At 62.6% G+C, this 21,891-nt stretch overlaps 1 protein-coding gene across 1 annotated transcript in view; it reads right to left on the reverse strand.

Moving 5' to 3' along the window:
- The window catches only part of TPR (translocated promoter region, nuclear basket protein), a 48,667-nt gene that overhangs the window by 981 nt on the left and 25,795 nt on the right, over window positions 1-21,891 (reverse strand). Inside the window, exons 23-50 of the mRNA XM_056106619.1 lie at window positions 19,672-19,838; window positions 18,816-18,968; window positions 18,002-18,118; window positions 17,337-17,540; window positions 17,062-17,246; window positions 16,714-16,861; window positions 15,906-16,043; window positions 15,688-15,819; window positions 15,162-15,292; window positions 14,472-14,682; window positions 12,621-12,764; window positions 10,314-10,512; window positions 10,006-10,211; window positions 9,466-9,530; window positions 9,020-9,228; window positions 8,151-8,420; window positions 6,911-7,059; window positions 6,435-6,518; window positions 4,788-4,985; window positions 3,824-3,955; window positions 3,375-3,468; window positions 2,583-2,761; window positions 2,115-2,183; window positions 1,925-2,019; window positions 1,478-1,584; window positions 852-947; window positions 615-768; window positions 110-228 (exon numbers count right to left, since the gene is read on the reverse strand). Of these exons, the coding sequence (XP_055962594.1) occupies window positions 110-228; window positions 615-768; window positions 852-947; window positions 1,478-1,584; window positions 1,925-2,019; window positions 2,115-2,183; window positions 2,583-2,761; window positions 3,375-3,468; window positions 3,824-3,955; window positions 4,788-4,985; window positions 6,435-6,518; window positions 6,911-7,059; window positions 8,151-8,420; window positions 9,020-9,228; window positions 9,466-9,530; window positions 10,006-10,211; window positions 10,314-10,512; window positions 12,621-12,764; window positions 14,472-14,682; window positions 15,162-15,292; window positions 15,688-15,819; window positions 15,906-16,043; window positions 16,714-16,861; window positions 17,062-17,246; window positions 17,337-17,540; window positions 18,002-18,118; window positions 18,816-18,968; window positions 19,672-19,838 (4,155 nt within the window). The remainder of the gene's footprint in view (window positions 1-109; window positions 229-614; window positions 769-851; window positions 948-1,477; window positions 1,585-1,924; window positions 2,020-2,114; window positions 2,184-2,582; window positions 2,762-3,374; window positions 3,469-3,823; window positions 3,956-4,787; window positions 4,986-6,434; window positions 6,519-6,910; window positions 7,060-8,150; window positions 8,421-9,019; window positions 9,229-9,465; window positions 9,531-10,005; window positions 10,212-10,313; window positions 10,513-12,620; window positions 12,765-14,471; window positions 14,683-15,161; window positions 15,293-15,687; window positions 15,820-15,905; window positions 16,044-16,713; window positions 16,862-17,061; window positions 17,247-17,336; window positions 17,541-18,001; window positions 18,119-18,815; window positions 18,969-19,671; window positions 19,839-21,891) is intronic.

Consider the following 21,891-nt stretch of genomic DNA (forward strand, 5'->3'; position numbering starts at 1 on the left):
TGTGTGTGTGTGAGAGGATGTGTGTTACAGTGCGTATATCATGGGAATGTGCGTTATGTGTGCGTGTCTTGTCCACTGCCCACCCGACACGCTGGGCCCCCGCACTCACCCACGGAGGAGCTGGACGGGGGATCCTGGCTGGTGGAGGGCAGGTCGGCCTCGTCGGAGGCGGGTGCGGGCTCCTCCTCCTGCTGGCTGTCCACCTCCAGGCCGGCCTCCGAGCTCAGCCTGTGGGCAGGAGACGGGACCGGGCAACGTCCCCGAGCCGTTCCGGGCTGACCCGGGACCCAGACGCCAGGCCCGTGTCTCTCCAACGGGCCGGGCCTGTCCCTCCTTCCCTGACCACCCCCCGCGGGCTCACGTGCGAAATCCACGGCCCTGGGACCCCCCCGCCCCGCCCCAGCCCGGCATCTGCCCACACACACTCGGCCTAGCTCCTCTGTCAGGAGAACCAGGCTCCCCGGAACTCAGCGGGAACAGGAGACCCAGGCTGTCGCACACAGGCCAGCCCCGTCTCACGCAGACCCGGCAAGCCCAGAACCTTCCAGAGCCTTCGGGAACCTTCTGGAACCTTCCAGAACCCAAAGCAGCACAGGACTCCGGCCGGCACTTACCCCTCGGACTCGGCCTCCACGAAGACCTCGTCCCCGTCGTCGCCCGCCGGGCTCTCGTGGCTGGAGGACAAGGGGCCGGTGGACGTGGTGACCATGGGGACGGACTGGGAGGCAGGCTCAGAGGCGTCGGCGGCGCTCTCGGCGAACACGCTCACTGCAGGGCGGAGAGAGAGGCGGCCAGTGCCCACCCGGCCCCGCCTGGCCCACCCGCCGACGCCGCGCCTGGGTCGTACCCACCTGGGGCCGCCGCCTGCAGCGGTGTGGTGGGGACACTGCGGCCGCCGGACTCCTCCTCATGGGCCAGGAAGAGGGGCGTCTCGTACATGCCCAGGCCTGGACGGGGACGGGGCGGAGGTCAGCGGGGGCTGGGCAGCCGGGGTGGTCAAGGCTCGCCCTGACCCAGCTGAGGTCCAGAAGGCGGCCGTCTCCAGGGCCGGCCCCAGGGAAGCCCGTGTCCTGGGCAGCTGAGGGGGGTGGACAGGCTGTGGCCACAGCCGGCCCCCAGCTCAGGGTGCAGCCACGGCGCCACCTTCTGGACGGACGGGGCACAGCTACGCAAGGCTCAACTCAGAAAGAGCAGAGAGGAAAACGCCCTCCCGGGCCCCCCTGCTTTCCGGCCCCTCCCAGGGTCAGCGGGCTGGGGCTCGGGCTGGTCTCCTGGGCCCCTCGCCGGGAGTTCGCGGACAGCAAGGAGGGCCACGCCCGCAGGAATCAGGCTCGACGCACAGCCGGGAGCCCCCCGGGCAACTTGGCAGGGAAGCAACACAGACAGACGCACGCGCACCCGAGCTCAGAGCACGGCACGGCAGAGAGGGACGGGCCCAGCCAGGCCCCCGGTCCCCTGGGACGCTCCCGGCACCCACCTCCCTGCGAGGCCAGCTGGCCCAGGTCCGAGTGGCTGGAGCTTGTCTGCGGCATGTCCTCGGGCGGCCCGAACCGGAACCGAGGGACACCGGCCACCTGTGGGGAACTAACAGGGGGGAGGAGGAACCACGATGAGACCCCGACCCGCCGCCTCGAGCCACGGGGGGGAGGGTCAAGGGGAACCAGGGCGAGCGCGGACGGAGGAAACGTCCTCCCCATGTCCTGGGGAGCCCCGGGAAGGAGGGGACAGTGGGCGTCACGCCACACCACGACCCGCACGCGGGCGACACGCCTCCCCAGCGGCCGGGCCGCATGTACCGAGCCCACTTCGGGACCCCCGTGCACGAGAAAGGCCCGGGGGGAAAGGGGGTCGGCCATGGACAGACACTCGCCAGGCGGTGGGAGCAGCGTCGGCCCCCAAACGCGCCTCCCGCCCCGGGACTCACTGAATGGCCTCGGCGAACCCATCCGTGCGGTGCGGGACCACCAGAGTCGGGGTGCTGGGGACGGTCCTGTCCTCGTCGTCAAAGAAGTGCTGCTGCTGAGAGGAGGCCGGAAGGAGGAGCTGAGCGGCCGCGGGGGGTGGGGAGGGGAGCACGGACAGGGCGCCCACCCCCTCCCCCACGGGCCGCCTACCACACCGCCGATGCCCGGGGTCAGCTGCAGCCCGCGTCCCACCGACTGCCGGCGCGTCATCTGGATCCTCTGGGCAACGAGAGACGCAGCTGCGTTAGGGAGACGGGCGGCGGGACACGCACACGCGTGCACACACGCACACCACACATGCACCTACCCCCACGTGCACGAACGCACCACACACGAGCACACACGCGGGCACACATATGCAACACATGCGCACACAAGCACACACCCCACATGTGCACAAACGCACCATCACATGAACAGACGCGCATGCACACACATGTACCACATGTGCGTGAATGTACCACACAGGCGCACACATGCATCCACACACACATGTACACACCACATGCATGCGAAGGCACCCCCCCCCCCCCACACACACACACACACAGAGCCATCAAGGCTCCTTCTGAGACGCCAGAACCGACCCATGTGCTCTGGGGGGGGGGGTGAGAGTACCTGGACGGGCGGCCCCAGCTCCTGGGGGGGCGCGTGGATGGTGAGGCGCGGGGGCAGCGGGTGCGGCGGCCGGCGGGGAGACTGGGGGGCGCGGGGCGCCTGCCTCTCTGAGGCGGAGGACGGCTGCTGCTCTCGGGGCGCGTCCTGGGCGAAGGCGGCCTCGGCGGAGGCCCCGTCACCTGCAGGGGGGATGAGAAGCCCACGGTGACCCCGCGCCCCCCCCCCCCCAGGCTGCCGGCAGAGGGTCAGTGACAGGACGGCCCGGGACGGCCCCACCTCACAGCCCCCGGGGCGGACGACTCGCTGGGACCTGCAGCCAGTGGCAACGCCCACAAACCCCGGAAGCCAGACGAGCCCCTGTGCCTGACTGCAGGGACGCGTCCCCAGCTCCCTCTTTCCACTTAAAAAAGGTCTTTATGGTTGGTTGGGACTGGAGCCCGAGGGCAGCGGGGAGGCCCCACCCCTGTACCCCCAGGGACCCCTGAGCTCCGCCAGGAGTGAGTCCTGAGTGCTGAACCCCCCTAAGTCCTGAGCCTGGCCGGGCGTGACCCAAAACACAAAAACAAGAATCCAACAAACAAAAAAAGACTCGGAACCAAAACCCAATCCAAGAACCAGCCGTGAGTCACCCGTCCTCGAGGTGATGGCGCCCGAGCTCATCGCCCGGCCGAGGGGGCCAGGAGACGCGCGACACAGCCCAGGGGTGGGACCCGCCCGAAGGAGCTTTATTGGGGGCTGGCATCCAGGACGCAGCTGCGCGCAGGGGCCGGGCCGGGCCGGGCAGCGCCTCACCGCAGTGCTGGGAGTCGGCTGCCCGCTGGTTGCTCTCGCCGCCGCCGCCCAGGCTCTCCTCCGTCTCCGTGCCGGGGTCCGTGCCGCCTCCACCCTGGGGGACAGGACAGACGGTCAGCGCAGGGACCCCACTCGGGCGCGTTGGTTCTTACGACTGCTCTGGAGGGACTCGGGGATTGGACCGAAGCCCTGGACCGTCTCTCTGGCCTCTCCGAGTTTTCTTGAAAAACAACGACAGGGAGCCAGAGCCATAGCACAGCGGGGAGGGCGTTGGCCTGGCACGCGGCCGACCCGGGTTCGATCCCCCGCATCCCCTCAGGTCCCCTGAGTGATCCCTGAGCGCAGAGCCGGGAGTCAGCCCTGAGCATTGCCGGCTGGGACCCAGAAAGCCAGACACACACACACCCCTTCTCAAGTTCTTCATTCACAGCACGCACACGCTAGCTTACCTCGGCGTCATCGGCCTCGTAGCCGTCGTTGCCGTCCGCACTCCCGGTGCCCTCGTTGCTGTCCTCCCCCTCGTCTCCCATCCCCGTGTCATCTTCATCGTCGTCCTCCTCTTCCTCATCCTCTTCGTAGTCCTAGGACAGGGCCCCGGGGGTGAGGGGGGCAGGCCGGGGGGCAGCCGCCTTCCGAGACTTGGGGTCTCAGGCGAGAAGCCCCCAACGGGCCACCCGAGGGCCAGGCGCCAAGGGCGGCGATGGATCGTGGGGCAGGACGGCTGGGGAGCCACCCGTCGCCTCTGGGTTCAGGGTCTCTGATGGCAGAGCGGGTTCCCATGAGCCACAGTTTCCCGGGCTCATGTAACTCAGGAAACCCCCAGAAGACGGAAGGTTCAGGTTAGGGCCGTGGGGACGGTCTTGTACCTGCCTCGCACCCGGTCCACCCCAAGCTGACCCAGCACCACAGACGCCCAGATATCTCCCCCGAGCACCACCAGGAGGGATCCCTGAGCACAGAGGCAGGAGTCAGCCCTGAGCACTGCTGGGAGTGGCCCCAGGCCCAAATAAATAAAAGAAGTCTCATTAATTCAACACATCCTAGAGTACAGGAATCATTAAAAAAAAAAAAAACCTATTGTTTGGGAATTGCTAGCCGCTCATCTTCTAACCCTGTGGCCAGCCCTGGCAGTGCCAGGGACACCTGAGGCAGCTGCATGATCTCTGCGGCCCCTTCCCCAGCGTTGATTTTAGGGCAACCCAGGACGGAACGAAACTCGGGGGTCTATTCACACCAACAGGGAATCAGAATTCCCCAGGTGACATGTTTGCAGTTCCACAGCGAGCTGCACTCCCTCCCTACCTTTGCAGTTCCCCAGGGAGCAGCACTCCCTCCCTGCGCTTGCAGTTCCATGGGAAGCAGCACCTCCTCCTTCCCCAGCATGAACAAACCCCAGCCAAACCCGGGCTGTACCTCGTGTTCCCCGTCGTTGTCGTCATCCTCCTCCTCTTCGTCGTCGCTGTCAATGACGATGACGTCGTCCCCTCGGCCCTGGCCGTCCTGGGAGCCCGCCGCCTGCTGGTCAGACTGCAGGGGCCCCACGTCCATGCGCAGGGACTGGGAGGTCTCCTCGCCGTCCTCCATGGGCGGGTACTCGCCCTGCGTCACGCCCTGAAGCACAGAGCACCGCGCGTCCTTGATGAACTGCAGAGCAGGGTTGGCTCCCGGGGTCCCCGGCAGTGACCTGACCCGAGCTCGCTCCCTCACCGGCCGCCAGCCAGGCTCCGACGGGACCCTGAGAGAGGCCGAGAAACTCCCAAGACTCTCCTGAAGCCCGCCCAAGGCTGAGTGAGGCCCGTGTCCGCCCAAACAGGGCCCGGCAGCCTCGGCACAACAGCCAGGATGCTGGCCGGTCCCTCCACCGCCGCCGGGACAGACTCACCCAGAAATTAATCTGCTGAAAACTCAGGCACGTGGGCACCATGACTGAATCTCCAGGCTTTCCTGGAGTCGGGACGGGCTACTCCCCCTCCCCTCCGACCCCCAACTCCCTGTACTTCCAGAAGCCCCAAAGCCGCCACCAGTTAGAATGTAACTCCGGCTTTATTTAACCCCGTTAAAAAATTCTGGACTCCGGGGGCTAGAGTGATAGCACAGCGGGTAGGGCGTTTGCCTTGCATATGGTCGACCCGGGTTCGATCCCCGACATCCCATATGGTCCTCCGAGCACCGCCAGGAGTAATTCCTGAGCACAGAGCCAGGGGTCAGCCCTGAGCATCACCAGGTGTGACCCAAAAAGAAAAAAAAAATTCTGGACTCCCCGGAACTCAGGCCGGCGACCTCTCACCTCTATAGTACTGATGAACGAGCAGTGGCCCACTAGACTAAATGGGACGTAACGCAGAAAGCAACCGATCTCGAGCAAAATAACACCGAGGGGGGGGGGAGGAAGGAAGGGGGGAGGAAGGAAGGAAGGAAGGAAGGAAGGAAGGGAGGGAAAAAGGCCAGAAGAGCACTTAAAACCTTGCTCTAAAATTCCTCTTTTAGGGGCTGGAGCCATACCACAGTGGGTAAGGCATTTGCCTTGCACGCCGCCAACCTGGGTTTGATTCCCAGCATCCCATTGGGTCCCCTGAGCACTGCCAGGAGTGATTCCTGAGTGCAGAGCCAGGAGGAACCCCTGAGCATCGCCGGATGGGACCCAGAAAGAAAAAAAAACACCCCAAACCTGGGACTGGAGCAATAGCACAGCGGGGAGGGAATTGGCCTGGCACACGACCAACCTGGGTTCGATCCCCAGCATCCCACAGGGTCCCCCGAGCACCGCCAGGAGTGATTCCTGAGTGCAGAGCCAGGAGTCAGCCCTGAGCATCACCGGGTGGGACCCAAAAAGCAGGAAGACAAAAACCGAAACTCAAGTTCCTCTAAACTCAGATGGCAGGCGCAGGGGGAGTCCTGTGCTCGCGTGCCCGGTCTGGGCGACTTCAGGGACTTTTTACATCGGTGACCTTCAGTTCACCCCACAGACGACTACGGAGAGGCTGAGGCCTGCCGGGGACCCCGTGGGTTCCTCCGAGGACGCCCCCCAGCCGCTGCCTGGGCCCAGGCAGCCCCACGCACCTCTCCCAGGGAGTCCTGCGAGTCCTGCGTGTAGCCCTGCGTCTCGGCCTCTCCGTCCGTGCTCTCCTCGGCCATGGCCTCCTCCTGCGGCGGACCGGGCTGGCGTCACCGGCTGCCCAGCTCTGGGGACCCCGAGGAAAGGCGCCCCCGGCCCGTGCGGTGTCCAAGGGTCCACGCGCTTCCTCACGCTCTAACCCGGATGCCTGCTCGGGAGGGGACTCCGCCTGCTTCTCCCTCTGTGGCTTCTGGTTCGGCCCCGGTGAGACGCCCGCCTGGCCGGCAGGGCGACCCTGGACACCTCGGCACGGTCCCCGCCCCCCACCCCAGCTTGACACGGGCACTCTCGGGCGAGGACGAGAGGGAACGAGGGGAGGAACCGCAGACGGAGACGCGGCTGGGGGCAGCATCGACCCCCGCCTGCCACGGGCTCCGGAGAAGGCCGGGAGGAACGTCCCTGTCTGTCTGTCCGTCCATACCTCAGCGCCCACGGGGGTGACGCTCTTCAGCCGCTTAGAGAGGGGCATCTCCACGGCGTCGTCCGAGAGCTGGTCGGACGGCTCGATGACGCTGTCCTCCTCCTCCTCACGCGTGCGCTTGGGCAGAGACGAGCTCGGGGTGGCTGAAACTGCACAGCCAGGAAGTCAGCCCCCCGACCGGGGCCCTCAGGGTCCCCCAGCTAAACACAGGTCTTTCCAGAACAAAAGACGTCCCAACTTGGGGCTGGAGCGACAGCACAGTGGGGAGGGCGTTGGCCTGGCACGTGGCCGACCCGGGTTCGATCCCTGGCATCCCCTAGGGTCCCCCGAGCACCAGCCAGGAGTGATCCCTGAGTGCAGAGCCAGGAGGAGCCCCCTGAGCATCGTGGGGTGGGACCCCCAAGTCTCCCCCCTCAAAATGAAATTCTCTCTTGGGGCTGGAGCGATAGCCCAGTGGGGAGGGCATTTCCCTGGCATGTGGCCAACCTGGGTTTGATTCCCGGCATGCCCTAGGGTCCCCCAAGCACCGTCCGGAGTGAATCCTGAGTGCATGAGCCAGGAGTCAGCCCTGAGCATCGCCGGGTGGGACCCAAAAAGCAAAAGAAAAAAAAGAGAAAAAGAAATCCTAACGGGGTGGGTCAGCACACACCAACTGGTGTTCTGGAGCAATGCCCAGACCCCAGCAACCACTGGCTCTCCAAAGGCCCAATCACGCCTCCGAGCTGGTTCTGTCCCGAGACCGCCCACGGCAGCTACGCCGACAGATCAGGGCCCATCCCAGAGCCACACGGGAGTTCTGAGATTCTGTTTTCTAACTGGGGAATCAGATGGGGCCCCTGGTGCTAAGGAGGACATCCTCAGGAAGGGCCCACCGTGGTGTGTGGGCCGAGTACGCAGGGCCGGAGCCACGGTCCAGTGGGGAGGAGCCTACTCGTGTGGGGCTAACCTGGGCTCAGCCTCGGTCACCCGAGAGGCCCCTGAGCCCCACTGGGGGCGGTCGCCACCCTGCCCGAGTAGAGGCCTCAGCACGTGACGGGCGACGGGGACACGAGAAGGACCCAAGGCCGCGGCCGAGCTCCAGGGCCACGATGGGAATGACCGACGTTGTCTGTGTCCACCTGCAAGCCCAGAGGCCACGCGACGGCCCGGGTTCCGCCCACCTCTGAACCCCTTGCAATGGTCCCTGGCCACGAGGACCGCCTGGGATTCCACCCGCCCCAGCCCGGCCCGCGCATCTCACCGGTGCCAAACACGGCCGTGGAGGTGGACGGCCGCTCGACCGGGGAGCTCTGCACGGCCTCCACCACGCCGGCGGGCGGCTCCTGGCCGGCGGGCTCTGCGGGGGGCAGGCTCTGCTGGGTGGGCTGCACGAAGGCCGTGGCCTGGCTCTGCTGCACGCCCAGCAGGGGCTGCGACAGTGACGGCGGCACGTTGGGGCTGGTCGAACGCACGGAGCCGCTGGCGCTCCCGAACACGGGCACGTGGTCCACAGGCCCCTCCGGCTGCAGGGCTGCAAGGGGGGCGGGAGGGAGGGAGGGATGTGCTGAGGCCCTGCCCGGAAGGGGAGGGATAGGACCCTCCAGCGGGCTCAGACCCACAGCGCCGTCTCAAGCAGGACTGGGGGGCCGGAGGGAGAGCACAGTGGGGAGGGTGTCGGCCCGGCACGCGGCCAACCCGGGTTCGATCCCCGGCATCCCATAGGGTCCCCTGAGCCCCGCCAGGAGTGATCCCTGAGTGCAGAGCCAGGAGTCAGCCCTGAGCATCACCGCGTGTGACCCAGAAGGCCAAAATAATAATAATAATAATGATAATAATAATAATAATAAAAGTCATGAGATTGGACAGATAGCCTAGCGGAGAGGGCATTGGCCTGGCACGTGGCCGACCCGGGTTCGATCCCCGGCATCCCCTAGGGTCCCCGAGCACCACCAGAGGTGATCCCTGAGTGCAGATCCGGGAGTCAGCCCTGAGCATCGCCGGGTGGGACCCAAAAAGGCCAAAATAATATAATAATAATGATAATGATAATAAGAGTCACGGGACTGGAGGAGCCCCCCTGGGTCCCCTGCATGGGGCGTCTCGCTCCCGCCCTGGGACTTCCCCGCTCACCTTCCTGGGACTCGGCCTGCGTGGTGGGCATGACGGTGGCCGTGGGCGTGGTGGTGGGCGTGGTGACCGTGGCCGGCGTGACCATGGGCCGGATGCTGGCCCGCGGGGTGGACTTGTTCCCGGCCATGGCCGCGGCGGTCACTTTGCTGGGCGTGGACACGACGGGCGTGGGCTTGATGTTGGCTGTGGGCGGGTCCGACGTGCTGGTGCTGCCCAGGGAGAGAGACGGCGGCTCGCGCAGGGTCCACACACACGTGTACACACACACACACACACACACACACACACACACACACACACACACGTACGTGGGTGTGGCCCCCAGTTGGAACCCTGCGGGGACACAGGGGCTGGCCTGCACCGGCCCACCCAGTCCCTGAGCCTCACGTGGGCCCAGACCCCCCACCCCCGGGGACGCCGGGGGACGTGCCCGCCCAGACACTCACGTGCCCCTCTCGCCCGAGGCGGGCGTCGTCTTCAGGGTGATCTGCCGCTGCTGCTGCTCGGGTGCCTGCAGCCGGGGACAGGCAGGTGACATCTCACCCCTCATCCATTCGTCCGTCCCCCCGACAGGCTCTCCTGCAGGGCCCGGTCCCCCCGTCCGTCCCTGTCTGTCCGTCAGCACCCGACAGGTTCCCATGCGCCCGGCCCCTCCATCCCTCCGTCCATCCCAACAGGAGCTCATTCCATCCGTCCATCCGTCCGTCATTCACCCCGACAGGATCTCTCACAGGGCCCGATCCCCCCGTCTGTCCGTCTGCCCGCCCGACTCTGTCCCTGTCTGTCTGTCGGCACCCAACAGGCTCCCACGTGCCTGGCTCCTCCATCCCTCCATCCGTCCGCCACCCCGACAGGCTCTCCCGCAGGGCCCGGTCCCCCCGTCCGTCTGCCTGACTGTCCCGTCCGTCCCTGTCCGTCCGTCGGCACCCGACAGGCTCCCACTCCCCTCCATCCCTCCGTCCCTCCGTCCCCGGCGGCGCCACCACCTTGCCGGGAGGCTCCGGGGGCTCGTCGCGCGGCTCCAGGTGCCGCTCCTGCTGCCCGCGCAGCTCGCGCTCCAGCCGGCTGATGCGGCCCTCGTACTGGGACTTGAGGGCCGTCATGCGCACGTCCAGCTCGTCCCGCTGCTGCTCCAGGGCGCCGCCGCGCTGCTTCAGCTCCTCGTTCTCCTTGGTCAGCTGCTCCTTCACGCCTGGGCGCGGGGACACGCACACGGGGACGTCACGGACCCGGGTCCCGGTCGGAGGTCCCACCACCCCCACCCACCCCGGCCGGCTCCCCCGCCTGCGCCCACCGGCCAGGTGCGCGATCTTGGACTTGGCGGCCACGATGGCCTTGCGCGTCTTCTCCTCCTTCTCCGCGATCTGCTGCCGCAGCTGCTCCTCCTGCGCCCCCCGCTCCTGCAGCTCCTGCCGCAGCCGCCCCAGCTCGGCCTGCAGCTGCCCCGCCTGCTCCTGCGCGCCCCGCAGCTCCGCCTCCTGCTCCGACAGCGTCTGCGGGAGGGAGGGAGAAGGGCCAGGGCCGTGGGGCCGGCGGGGGTCACGCGCGGGCACACACACGTGCCTGGTCTCGCATGACTCCCAACACCCGGACGCACACCTGGTCACGTGAGATCACACTCACACACGCGGTCTTGCACAATTCCCAACACCCGGAGACACGCACACCTGGTCGTGTGAGATTCTCAACACCCCGACACACACACACACACTGACACACACATTGACACACACACAACTGGTCACGCAATTCCCAACACCCAGACACACACACACACACTTGGTCTTGCACAATTCCCAACACCCGGAGACACGCACACCTGGTCGTGTGAGATTCTCAACACCCCGACACACACACACACACTGACACACACATTGACACACACACAACTGGTCACGCAATTCCCAACACCCAGACACACACACACACACTTGGTCTTGCACAATTCCCAACACCCGGAGACACGCACACCTGGTCGTGTGAGATTCTCAACACCCCGACACACACACGTACACACACCTGGTCCTGTGCGATCCCAACACCCTGACACACACATTGACACACACACACAACTGGTCATGCAATTCCCAACACCCAGACATACACACACACACCTGGTCTTGCACAATTCCCAACACCCAGACACACACACACACGGTCATGTGAGATTACACACACACACACACACACACACACACACTCACACACCCCCCGGTTGTGCAATTCCCAACACCCAGAGACACGCACACTTGGTTGTGTGAGATTCTCAACACCCCAACATACACACATACACACACCTGGTCCCGTGCGATCCCAACACCCTGACACACACACACACACACTGACACACACACTGACACACACACAACTGGTCACGCAATTCCCAACACCCAGACACACACACACACACTTGGTCTTGCACAATTCCCAACACCCAGACATAGACACACACACACACACACACACACACACGGTCATGTGAGATTACACACACACACACTCACACACACCCCGGTTGTGCAATTCCCAACACCCAGAGACATGCACACTTGGTTGTGTGAGATTCTCAACACCCCAACATACACACACACACCTGGTCCCGTGCGATCCCAACACCCTGACACACACACACACACACACACACACACACTCACACACGCGGTCTTGCACAATTCCCAACACCCGGAGACACGCACACCTGGTCGTGTGAGATTCTCAACACCCCGACACACACACGTACACACACCTGGTCCTGTGCGATCCCAACACCCTGACACACACACACACACACACTGACACACACATTGACACACACACAACTGGTCATGCAATTCCCAACACCCAGACACACACACACACACACCTGGTCTTGCACAGTTCCCAACACCCAGACATAGACACACACACACACACACACACGGTTATGTGAGATTACACACACACACATTCACACACACCCCTGGTTGTGCAATTCCCAACACCCAGAGACACGCACACTTGGTCGTGTGAGATTCTCAACACCCCAACATACACACATACACACACCTGGTCCCGTGCGATCCCAACACCCTGACACACACACACACACACACACGGTCTTGCACAATTCCCAACACCCCAACACACACACACACACACACTCACTCACACATACCCCTGGTTGTGCAATTCCCAACACCCAGAGACACACACACACACCCTTGGTCATGTGAGATTCCCAACACCCTGACACACACACCCCTGGCCGTGCAATTCCCAACATCCAGAGATACACACACACCCCCACCCACCTGGTTATGTGAGATTCTCAACACTCCGACACACACATACACACACCTGGTCCTATGCAATTCCCAACACACACCCCTATCTGATGGGAGGTCTCCAACATACATATGCACGCACACACACACCCCTGATTGTGTGAGTTCCCCCCACACACACACACACACCCGGCCATGTGCAAGTCCCAACACCCTGAAGCCCAGGGAGAAGACGACGGTGGACGAGCCTTCCACATCAGCCCTGACAATCCCGGGCAGGACACAGCCGGACCCGCCCCGCCCCCGATACCCCCGCGGGCCCTTGAACCCTGCCGTACCTTTTGCAGAGTCTCCACCTGACTCTCGAGCGACTTTGACTTGGTCTCGGCCTGGCCCAGCGTCTCCTTGAGCTCCTGCAGCTCCTGGGCTGAGACCTGGTGCTCCTGTGGGCCCCCGGGCGCCTGCGCGGACGTCTCCAGGGCCTGGGGGCCGAGAGCGGATGGTCAGCAAGACCCGAGTCCCCGGAAGCCTCCCCGAGGAAGGGGTGTCGGGAGGAACCCGCCCGCCACCAACACGCTTCACGTCCAGTAAGAGGGTCCGAGCCACTTCAGGGAGCCGTGGCCATTACACGGTGCATGACCAGGGTGCCAGGACGATTCACCGTAGACGGACGTTTGACAAGGAAACATTTCACATGAATAACCTGGCCTCAAAACACAAAACACTGTCGTCCCGTTGTTCATCAATTCACTCGAGCGGGCCCAGTAACGTCTCCACTGTGAGACTTCTTGTTACTGGGTTTTCAATTCCTCCGCCCCTCTCAGAGAGCCTGGCAAGCTACCGAGAGTATTCAATATGCCAACTAGGTTTCAAAATAGTGAATAAAGTGGAAAAAAAAAACCCAGCTGGAAAAGGACACGTTTCTTTGAAGAAAAAAAGGGAACACCCCAGGAAGTAAAAAAACCAAAAAAAAAAAACAAAAACCCCACACTTTCGTGCTTAATAGTGGTGGACCTTAAGGGCGGAGAACTTGGAATTTTTTTTTTTTTTTTGCTTTTTGGGTCCCACCCAGCGATGCTGAGGGGTTATTCCTGGCTCATGCACTCAGGAATCACTCCTGGCGGTGCTCGGGGGACCCTATGGGATCCCGGGAATTGAACCTGGGTCGGCTGCGTGCAAGGCAAACACCCTACCCGCTGTGCCATCACTCCAGCCCCGAGAACTTGGAATTTAAAACACATGTTTCTAATACAATGTCCCACGCGATGCCACCAGCACGTAAGTCTCTCACCTCTAGGAAACCAGAACCTAAGAATTCCAGTCCCAAACGCAACTTAGATTTTTAAAGACTTTGAGAAGGGGATGATGGACAGTGAGGACTCCAATCCAGGGCAGGGCTGGGGAGAAGACAGGGAAGGGTGGGGGCGAGGCCTGTGACCGCCGGGCCTCACACCTGGGCACCTGGGAAGCACTACTGTCTGTCTGCCAGGCCACTCTGGTGAGAACTGGAAGGAACACATACACGTGTACGTACACACACACACACACGCACACGCACATGCAGATACATACATGCAGATATGCATATACACGCAGTTATACCTATGTGCACACACACACGCAGATATACATATGCACACATACACACAGATATACACACGCACATGCCGGTCTACGTATGTACACACATACACACAGCCACACACATGCACAAATACCTACACACAATGTACACACAGACATGCACTCGTGCACAGACACACACACACACTCTTACAGGGGTGTGTGTGTGTGGGGGGGGGGGCAGATGGATAGCTCCCAGGGTCAAAGTGCCAGCACTGCCTGGTCCCCCCAGTACCGCCAGGCATGTCCCAAAACATGACAGAGTCAAACCCCACCCTCTAACAAAACGACATAAAAGATTATTATTATTATTATTTTATGATACCCAACTTTAGGGAGCTTTAAGAAGTGAGTGTGCGAAAGCTTAATAATACTTGAACCCAGAACACGGAGATACCTAGCCTTCACTCCTAAGGCAAAGCTATCGTAAAAACACCAGTTTACGACAAAAAACGACGATCACAACGTCAAGATCTCGAAGTGCTTATGCACGTGCGAACTGTGAATACGCTGCATAGTGTAAAAACACAGGAACTGAATTTTGGAAGGAAACCGCCCTGAAATACCTTATCTTGCTGCGCTTTCAGCTCTTCGTACTGGGTCTTGTACCTTCGCCCGATTTTCTTGACTTGCGTGATGGTTTTGACTTTTTCTTGAATATCGACGATCTTGGCATCCAGGTCTTTCTGAATGGCTTCCTTTTCCGTTTTCACTTTGTTTAAATCTTCCTTTAGACTCTGGATTAGGTTCTGGTTGTTGGTCAGAGACGCATTGGATCTGGGCAAAAAATCAAAATGGGATTTAACAAAACAAAAAAAGGTCAACAGAATAAATCACAATATCCTAAGAAACCAACCCAAACAACAAAATGCAGCACCGTGGCCCCCACCCGACGCCCCATTCCCCCAACCTCTATTTTCAGGCAGAACTAACTCCTCAGCCTCGAGGTCTGCGGTTAACCCCACAGCCCTGGGAACCTCCGTACAAACACAGGTCAAGGCCCAGACAGCCGACACGAAAAAGCCATCGTCACAACCCAGCCAGCACCACGAATATCCAACTGCCCACCACAAGGCCATCGAAGACTTAAATCGCCTTTGTTATTGTAGGATAAGGTACCAAAAAGAGTTATGATGGGATTAAAAAAAAAAAATACCCCACCCCCTACTCAAGGAGTCCCGGTGGCTCGGAGCTGGTTCAGCCTTAGACCCGCCGCCCCCCTCCCCCGCAGCGTGCCCCACGGGGTTCCCGCCTACCTGGCGATCTCCGCCTTGAGCCGCCCGATCTCCTCGGTGGACTGCTGGATGCGCTTGGTGTGCACTTCCTTCTCCGACAGCAGCTTCCGGTACTCCTCCGTGTCCGGGTCCTTCTGCTGGCTCAGCAGGTGCTGGAGAAGCGGCAAGAGCGAGGAGGCGGTGAGAGCCCGCCCCGCTGAGACGGAGGGCAGGGGTCCCCCACGGTGGCTGTGCCAGGCTGGGCCCCGGGCGCCCACTTCTGATGGCCCACGCCCCGGGTGAGGAGGAAACTGCTTGGTAAGGCTCGGGCGACCCACGCGGGCCCCGAGTCTCTAGGCACGAGTGATTTCAAGAGGGGGAAACTGAGGCAGAGCCTCCTCCTTCAGCCACCGGCCGAGAAGAGGACAAAAGGACCCGGGATAACGCCAGGGAGAGCTGGGTCCAGCCCGGTCACCAGCGCACCCTCGGCTGCCGACCAGCGCGGGCTCTCCCCGCCTCCCCCCTACTCCCGCCCAGCCGACCCGGCCCGGCCGTCGCCGGCGGCCACCTGGTTCCGCGCCTTCCAGCGCTTGACGTCCTCCTCCAGCAGCTTCTTCTCGGCCTGCAGCATCCCGCTCTTCTCGCTCAGCTCGGCGTTGGCCTCTTGCAGGGGCAGGATGTCCAACTCCAGCTTCCGGACCTGGGGGCGGAGCGAGTCTCAGGACACCCACCCCCGCCGCCCCACGGGAACCGACTGACCGACCGCCCGCCCCCGCCGCCGCCCACCTTGGCCTGCGTCTGCTGCAGGTCCTGCTCCAGGCGCTCCTTCTCCTCCCGGAGCATCTTGTTGGTCTCCATGACGACGTTCATGGTCTCCGTCTTCTTCATCAGCTCCTCATGCTGGGCCATCGTCTTCGCGGTCACCTGAGGGTTTTCAGGCGCAGATCGGGCCGAGGGCTAAGGCCCGGCGAAGGCCCTCCCCGCCTACCGGGCCTCACCCTCCCGCGACAGAATGGTCTCAGGGGCTGAAGGGGAGGGCGCTGGCCTGGCACACCGCCGACCCGGGTTCGAGCCCTGGCATCCCCTAGGGTTCCCCCCCACCCCCCGAGCACCGCCAGGAGGGAGTCCTGAGTGCAGAGCTGGGAGTCAGCCCTGAGCATCGCTGGGTCCATCGCTGGCTGGGACCCAAAAAGGCCAAAACAATACAATAATAATGATAATAAGAGTCACAGGAGTAGACACATAGTCCAGCGGGGAGGGCATTGTCCTGGCATGCAGCTGACTTGGTTCAACCTCCAGCATCCCCTAGGGTCCCCCGAGCACCGCCAGGAGGGAGTCCTGAGTGCAGAACCAGGAGTCAGCCCTGAGCATGGCCGGGTGGGACCCAAAAAGCAAAACGCACGCTTCCCTCATATTCAGAACTACTTAGTAAGAAAGAATTGAAGGGGCCGGAGTGATAGCACAGCGGGGAGGGCGTTGGCCTTGCATGCGGCCGACCTGGGTTCGATCCCCGGCATCCCACTGACAAGGCTGACTCCCACTTGAGTGCTCGGGACTTGACTCCTGCCCCAGTGCTCGGGGCCGCCCCGCGCACCTGCACTTTCTCCCTCTCGGCGCTGAGGCTCTCCTGCAGCTCGAGCAGCTCCCGCTCCAGCAGTTCCACCCTCTGCCGGAAACGCAGACTCTCCACCTGGGCCACCTCGAACCGCGTCTCGGCGATCTCCTTCTCCCGGCGGATGAACCTGCGGGACCCGGAGTCTCAAGGTGGGGGGCACATGCAGGGGTCTCGGGCACCCGCCAGCCCCACCCTGCCCACTGCACTGAGCCACCGTTTTCCCCTCGATGCCAGGGCGACCGTCTGGGGACCAGGGCCGCCTCCGCCCGCCCGTCCGTCCCCGATGGCCACCCCCCGTCTCCCGCGGGTGGGCGGGCCGGGAGTCACCTGAGGATCTCCAGGACCTGCTCCTGGGACTTGCCCTCCTCGCTGAGCGGCAGGCTGGCGGCGCCCGGCGCGCCCTCCCGCACGGAGGCCACCACCTTGTCGCTCAGCTTCTCGATCTGCTCGTGCAGCAGCCGGTTCTGCTTCTCCAGGTCCGCGCAGCGGGACGCGCTCTTCGACATCTCGTCCTGGGGGGGGGGGGGGGGCGCCGGCCCTTCAGCACTGGACGCGGGGCCCCCGCCAGCCGCCAGCCAAGACCAGACCACCCCCCGTGGCACCTTGAGCATCCGCTCGCGCTCCTCCCAGGAGGCCCGGCCCTCCAGCAGCTCCGCCTCGGCCCGGCGGGCGCTCTCCTCCAGCTGCTGCCGGGCGGCCGCCATGCGGGACACCTGCTCCTTGGCCGCCTGCAGGGCCTCCACGTCGGCCGCGTGCAGCATCAGCTCCCGCTCATACTTGTTCTGCGCCTCCACCGCCATCTTGGCCTGTCGGGCGCCGGGGGAGGACAGGCCTGCGGGAGCGGCCACGCACACAGAGGGCAAGAACCCCCCGTCTGGCCCAGGCCGCCCGGAGGCCACGCGCTTGGACGCCGCACTGGGGACCATGGCGAACCCCGTCTCTCTGCACCCCGTTCCGGGCGACGCCGACCCAGGCGCACGGCGCCACGACCGGCGGCGCATGTGCCATGCAACAGACAGACGAGAGCAGCCCCCCGTGCGCCCCCCGATTACAAGAGCCTCCCATTAAACCGCTGGCCACTGCTTTAGGGCTAACAGGCGCAGGAGAACCTACAGGTCACGGTGGGGAGACTCTGCAGGGGTGACCCACTCACACCCTGCACCCAGGCTCGCACGCCCCCGCACCAGGGCGGCCGTGGCCCCGGGCCCCTCTCAGGGCGTCTTGGAGCCGAGCCCTGCCCGCCCGCCTGCCCCTGCCTGCGCCGCACCTGCTCCTGGCAGTCGCGCCGGGCCTGCTGCTCGTTCCGCAGGGCACCGCTGGCTCGCTGCAGGGCATCCTGCACCTCGTTCTGGACAGAGGCAAGGCTCTTCTTCAGCTCCGATAACTAGGGGAGCAGACAAGACCCGAGTCACGCACAGACCATGAGGTTTCCCCTCGCAAAGGACAACCTGGGCAGGTCCACTAACCCGGCCCACAGGAGCCGCGACAGCTCCCGGCCCCCGACACGACCTGCCACCAGCTACAGGGTGGAGGGACCCCGGCCAGCCACCCAGAGGGATCCAGTTGGTCACCCAGAGGGATCCCACAAGTAACCTGGAGGGATCCGGTCAGTCGCCTGAGGGATCCTGGCTGGTTGCCCAGAAGGATCCAGTTGGTCACCCAGAAAGATCCCGCTGGTCACCCAGAGGGATCCAGTAGGTCACCCAGAGGGATCCCGCCAGTAACCCAGAGGGATCCGGTCAGTCACCAGAGGGATCCAATCGGTCACCCAGAGAGATTCCACTGGATACCCAGAGAGATCCAGTCAGTCATCCAGAGGAATACCACCTGGTCATCGAGGAACCCCGGCCAGCCACCCAGAGGGATCCAGTCGGTCACCCAGAAGGATCCCGCTGGTCACCCAGAGGGATCCTGCCAGTAACCCGAAGGGATCCAGTTGGTCGCCCAGAGGGATCCAGTTGGTCACCCAGAGGGATCCCACCAGTAACCTGGAGGGATCCGGTCGGTCACCCAGAAGGATCCTGCTGGTCACCCAGAGGGAGGCAGACTCACGGCAGGGATGAGGCCGACAGCCCCGGTACCTGCTGCTCCAGGCTCTCGACGGCTTTCCTCTTCTCGTCCTGAAGCTCCTGCTTCTCCTTCTCGACCTCCATCAGCTTCTTCTCCAGCTGCGTCTGGAACTCGGCCGACTCCTTCAGGCGCACCTCGATGTTCTTCTGCACCTCCTCCGTCACCTTCGCCCAGCGTCAGGGGACAAACGTCACGTCACGGGTCGCTCCCGGGGACCGTAAGGGGCCGGGAAGGTCGTTCGACTCTGTCTTTCCGGAACAATCCCCCCCGTGCTGGCCAGCCCTCGCAGGTCCCTCTGGGGCAGCCCGGCCACTCTCCTCCGCGGAGCTGGAAACCGGCGCCCCCCTCCCCGCGGTGCCAACACAAAGAGCTCCTTGACGGCTGTGCCGCAGGGCCACTTTGTACCTTTCCTCAGCTGACACTCATCTCACGCACACAAGCCCCCGGCTGGGCGTGGGGCTGTGGTGCACCTGCCCGGCCAGAGTGAGACCCCGAGTGCCAGCCCAGTACCATAGCGGGGGACGGGGGAGAGAGGTGGGAACCAAACAAAACCCCGGGCTACCAGAATGCTGGGCGTGAAGGAAAAATCAATACACAACCACACCAGCAAACTTGCTGCCAGAAACCCCATCCCTCAAGGACTTTCTAGCTCCAAGAGGACACTAAGGATGGTGGTTTGGGGGTGGGTGTGTGGGTGGGAGGGGGTCCCGCCCGGCGATGCCCAGGGCTGACTCCCGGCTCTGCACTCAGGAATCACTCCTGGCGGTGCTCGGGGGACCCTAGGGGATGCCGGGGATCGAACCCAGGTCACCCTCCCTGCTGCGCTGTCGCTCGGGCCCCGAGACGGCGGGAGGGGCCGGCACGGACCTGCTTCTCCTTGTTGAGGGAGCCCTCCAGGCTGGTCACCATGGCCCGGTACTGCTCCACGGAGTTGGAGCTCGTGCGCAGCCGCTCCTTCAGGTCGTTCACCTGCTCCTCCGCCTGCCGCAGTTGGCCCAGGAGCTCATCCACGTCTTCCCTGCTGCTGGCCTGACCTGGAGGGGGGAAAAACAGCCTCCTGAGCCGGGTGCCAGGAGGCGGCGGAGAGAACAGGCCCCGCCCCACGCCCTGCGGGTCAGGAGACCGGCTGCAGCACAGAAGGACGCAGCGCTCCCCCAGAGTCGCCTTCATTTTCAAGATAACGGCGAAAATAAAAGTAACTGTTTGGCCGAGCTACTTTTTTCGAAAGCTTCAAAATATTTAAAATATGCTGATATTGCTTTGCGCTGGAGCGAGAGCACAGCGGGGAGGGCGTTTGCCTGGCACGCGGCCAACCCGAGTTCAAACCCCAGCATCCCACAGGGTCCCCCGAGCACCGCCAGAGGTAATTCCTGAGCGCAGAGCCGGGAGTTAGCCCTGAGCATCGCTGGGGGTGACCCCAAACGCAAAACAATTAAAAATAAATAAATAAAAAGTATGCTGATATTAAGATAATCATAATACCAACTGCATTTGGCTGAGAAATTATGTGGAACGATCAACTGGAAATTTATTACATGCTGCTATAAAAAAAAGAAATCAAATCATTCAGCCTAATCCGTATTCTAAAACCCACAAAAGAAGGAAAGAGATAAACGTAATTTGTTCTTTTTTCTTTTTTTTAAACCCTCCCACCCCCCATTCCCCCTCTCCCACCCTGCCTCTGTGGCAGGGCATTCCCTCTCTCTCCTTTTGGAAGATACATGTAATTTCAGCACGATTACCGGATGATTAAACATCACACATCAGGGGCTGAAGAAATAGCACAGCGGGGAGGGCGTTTGCCTTGCATGCGGCCGACCCGGGTTTAATTCCCAGCATCCCCTAGGGTCCCCTGAGCACCGCCAGGAGTGATTCCTGAGTGCGGAGCCAGGAGGAACCCCTGTGCATCGCCAGGTGTGACCCAAAAAGCAAAAAAGAAAAAAAAAATCACACATTATATAATCAGCATACTGTCACTGTCCTCCCGTTGTTCATCAATTTGCTCAAGTGGGCACCAGTAACATCTCACAACAAATTGTGAGACTTTTTACTATTTTTGCCGTATGAAATACGTCACAGGGAGCTTGCCAGGCGCGTGCTCTCCCCCCCCCCCCCCCCCCCCCCCCGTAGCTTGCCGGGCTCTCCAAGAGGGGCAGGAGAATCAAACTCGGGTCGGGCCAGGTTGGCCACATGCAAGGCAAATGCCCTACCCGCTGTGCTATCATTCTAGCCCGTATATATACACACAATTTTATTTTTTTTCCTTCCTATTTTGGGCCACAAATAGAGTGTGACTGGGCATTTGCTTAACCGGGCATCCCAAGACAACCCACGGCAGGGAACAAGGAGGTCTTTAGTCTACGACACGGGAGGGTGCAGGCCAGGCCAGCAGCCCAGGCCCGAGGGCAGGCTCAGGATCCTGGAGCCCGTCCCTGCAAACTCCCAGGACCTGGCCTAGAGCTCACACCATGCCACACAGGCCCACATGCCTGATGGCTCTTACCAGCACGGCCACGGGGGTTCCTAAAAGCAGCACCTTCCTAGCACGGAACAGGGAGGTGCATCCCCATGGAGACGGGGTGGGCGACTCTTCATGACCCTGCGCCCACAAGCCAAAGCGTCTCTTTAGAGTAGCCCTGTAGCACTCTCGTCCTGCTGTTCATCGATTTGCTCGAGCGGGCCCAGTAACATCTCCGTGGTGAGACTTGTGACTGTGTTTGGCATATCGAATATGGGCAGCTTGCCAGGCTCTGCTGTGTGGGCAAGATACTCTCGGGAGCTTGCAGGGCTCTCCGAGAGGGGCGGAGGAATTGAACCAGGGCCAGCTGGGCAGGCCATTTGCCAGGCAAACGCCCTACCGCTGTGCTATCACTCCAGCATGCTCCTTAGAGCCCTCCCGTTGATCATCGATTTGCTCGAGCGGGCCCAGTAACGTCTCCATTGGAGACTTTGTTGTTACTGTGTTTGGCATATCGAATACGTCACGGGGAGCTTGCCAGGCTCTGCCGTGCGGGCGAGATATTCTCGGTAGCTTGCCGGGCTCTCCGAGGGGCGGAGGAATCGAACTCGGGTCGGCCATGTTGGCTG

The sequence above is a fragment of the Sorex fumeus genome, unplaced genomic scaffold, assembly GCF_029834395.1.
Source record: "Sorex fumeus unplaced genomic scaffold, SorFum_2.1 ptg000135l, whole genome shotgun sequence".
NCBI classification, from domain to species: Eukaryota; Metazoa; Chordata; class Mammalia; order Eulipotyphla; family Soricidae; genus Sorex; species Sorex fumeus.